At 42.4% G+C, this 1,619-nt stretch overlaps 1 protein-coding gene across 1 annotated transcript in view; it reads right to left on the reverse strand.

Annotated features, from left to right (window-relative positions):
* The window catches only part of lmcd1 (LIM and cysteine-rich domains 1), an 18,496-nt gene extending 17,419 nt beyond the window's left edge, over positions 1-1,077 (reverse strand). Inside the window, exon 1 of the mRNA XM_008295834.1 lies at positions 660-1,077. Within this exon, the coding sequence (XP_008294056.1) occupies positions 660-680 (21 nt within the window). The 5' untranslated portion in view covers positions 681-1,077. The remainder of the gene's footprint in view (positions 1-659) is intronic.
* Positions 1,078-1,619: the final 542 nt, after the last annotated feature.

The following is a 1,619-nucleotide window of genomic DNA, read 5'->3' on the forward strand; positions in this document are numbered from 1 at the left end:
TGTATTGTTCTTTTTTAAATTATGACTTTTTATGATTTTCCAAAAACCAAAATAAAACGTTGATTCTGTGATTTTACGATGTATTCATATGAGAAAAAGCAAGAAAATCTGTAAAATGTCAATGAAAATATATTTAGTATTTTGTTTATCCCTTAATACACAAAACATTTCTTTCAAATAATAATAATGCAAACATTTGTAAAATAAAAATTCCAATTTTTTATTTATTTATTAATTTTTTACCATTTTTTAATGCTTAATATATCTTTTGTCAAACGCCAGCAAATGTCTATAAAATAATCAGATTTTTTTGGATGATTTAAGCACAAAAACAAAACAAATAGCTTCATTCTACAGTCAAACTCTGTAAAATTACAGATTTATTTTTACATTATTTACAGTTTTGTGTTTGTATTTTGACTTAACATGTAAATAAAACTTCTTTTTGGTGACTTCACTGGTTTTCATCGTGTCATCGTTTAAACTAAAATGTTAAAAGAAAACTATAATTTCTGACTTAAAGTTCTAAAAAGGTCATTCTTTGTAGCCTATTGCTCTATAAATTTCCCTTTAACTCCCTGTGACAGCGACACTGAGCCTGTGGACGGCCGGCGCTGACCTCTGACCTCCACATCTGGATCTCATGCAGATGTTCGTACCTTCTCCAGGGCTGAGTCCATGTCGGCTCCTCGGCTCCTCTGTCTTCTCTCTCGGCTCCCAGAACAATGAGGCTTTAAATTCCTGTCCTGCCGACCACACTTCCTCTCCGCCGCCCGCCCGCCCACTCTGGCTGCAGCTTCCCCGTCTAGACGTTCATCCACTCGCCTCCTCCTCCGGCTTCGTCTCCTCTTCTGGCTTCTTTGTCAGCTCCTTTTTCCTTCTTCTTCTTCCCCCCCCTGCGGTCCTCCTCCTCCTCCTCCTCCTCCCTCCAACAGGTTTCTTCACCTCCTGGTTTTGCTCCAACACGTCTCTGGAAGGCTTTGTTTTTTCCTCCCTCCTTCCCTCTCTGTGGATTCTCTCTGCTGTGTTCAGGCTCTTGCCGCCGCAGACCGTCGGTTCAGCTCCTCTCTGGACCTCAGAACCACCTGAGGCCCGACTGGACTGTTTGTGTTTTTAATCCCGGACAAAGACTGAGGGATTCCCTGCTCACACTCTCTTCGGCCAATCAGAGCGGGGCCTGAAAAACTCCTCGGCCAATCGGGGCTCCGGATATTCCTCCTCCTCCTCCTCCCATCCTGCAGAGTTCTGCAGGAATGTGGACTAAAAGGCGAGCACCTCGGTTCTGCTGGTCCACACACTGGTGCTGAACTCAGAACCTGACTCAGGGTTTTAGTGGTGAACTCTGGAGCCCGCGATGCCTTCAAGGGACCCGGGGAAAAAAAGGCAGAATCCAGGATTAAGTTAACTTTTTATGGGGTGATTCAGGAAACAGCACATCTGGATTAAAAATGTTTTACTTTGCGACTCTCGTAACACTTTCAGGACAGGATCATTAAAACCAAACACATTTTAACATCACAGGGTCGAGGTTTAAGTTTAATTAATTCACAGTTTATCTGCAATTTGCACCAAATATTTAGCATCTAGTGACTGTAAGTAGCTACGATCCAGCGACCAGT

This window comes from Stegastes partitus, unplaced genomic scaffold, assembly GCF_000690725.1.
Source record: "Stegastes partitus isolate 25-593 unplaced genomic scaffold, Stegastes_partitus-1.0.2 Scaffold1079, whole genome shotgun sequence".
Classification (NCBI taxonomy): domain Eukaryota; kingdom Metazoa; phylum Chordata; class Actinopteri; family Pomacentridae; genus Stegastes; species Stegastes partitus.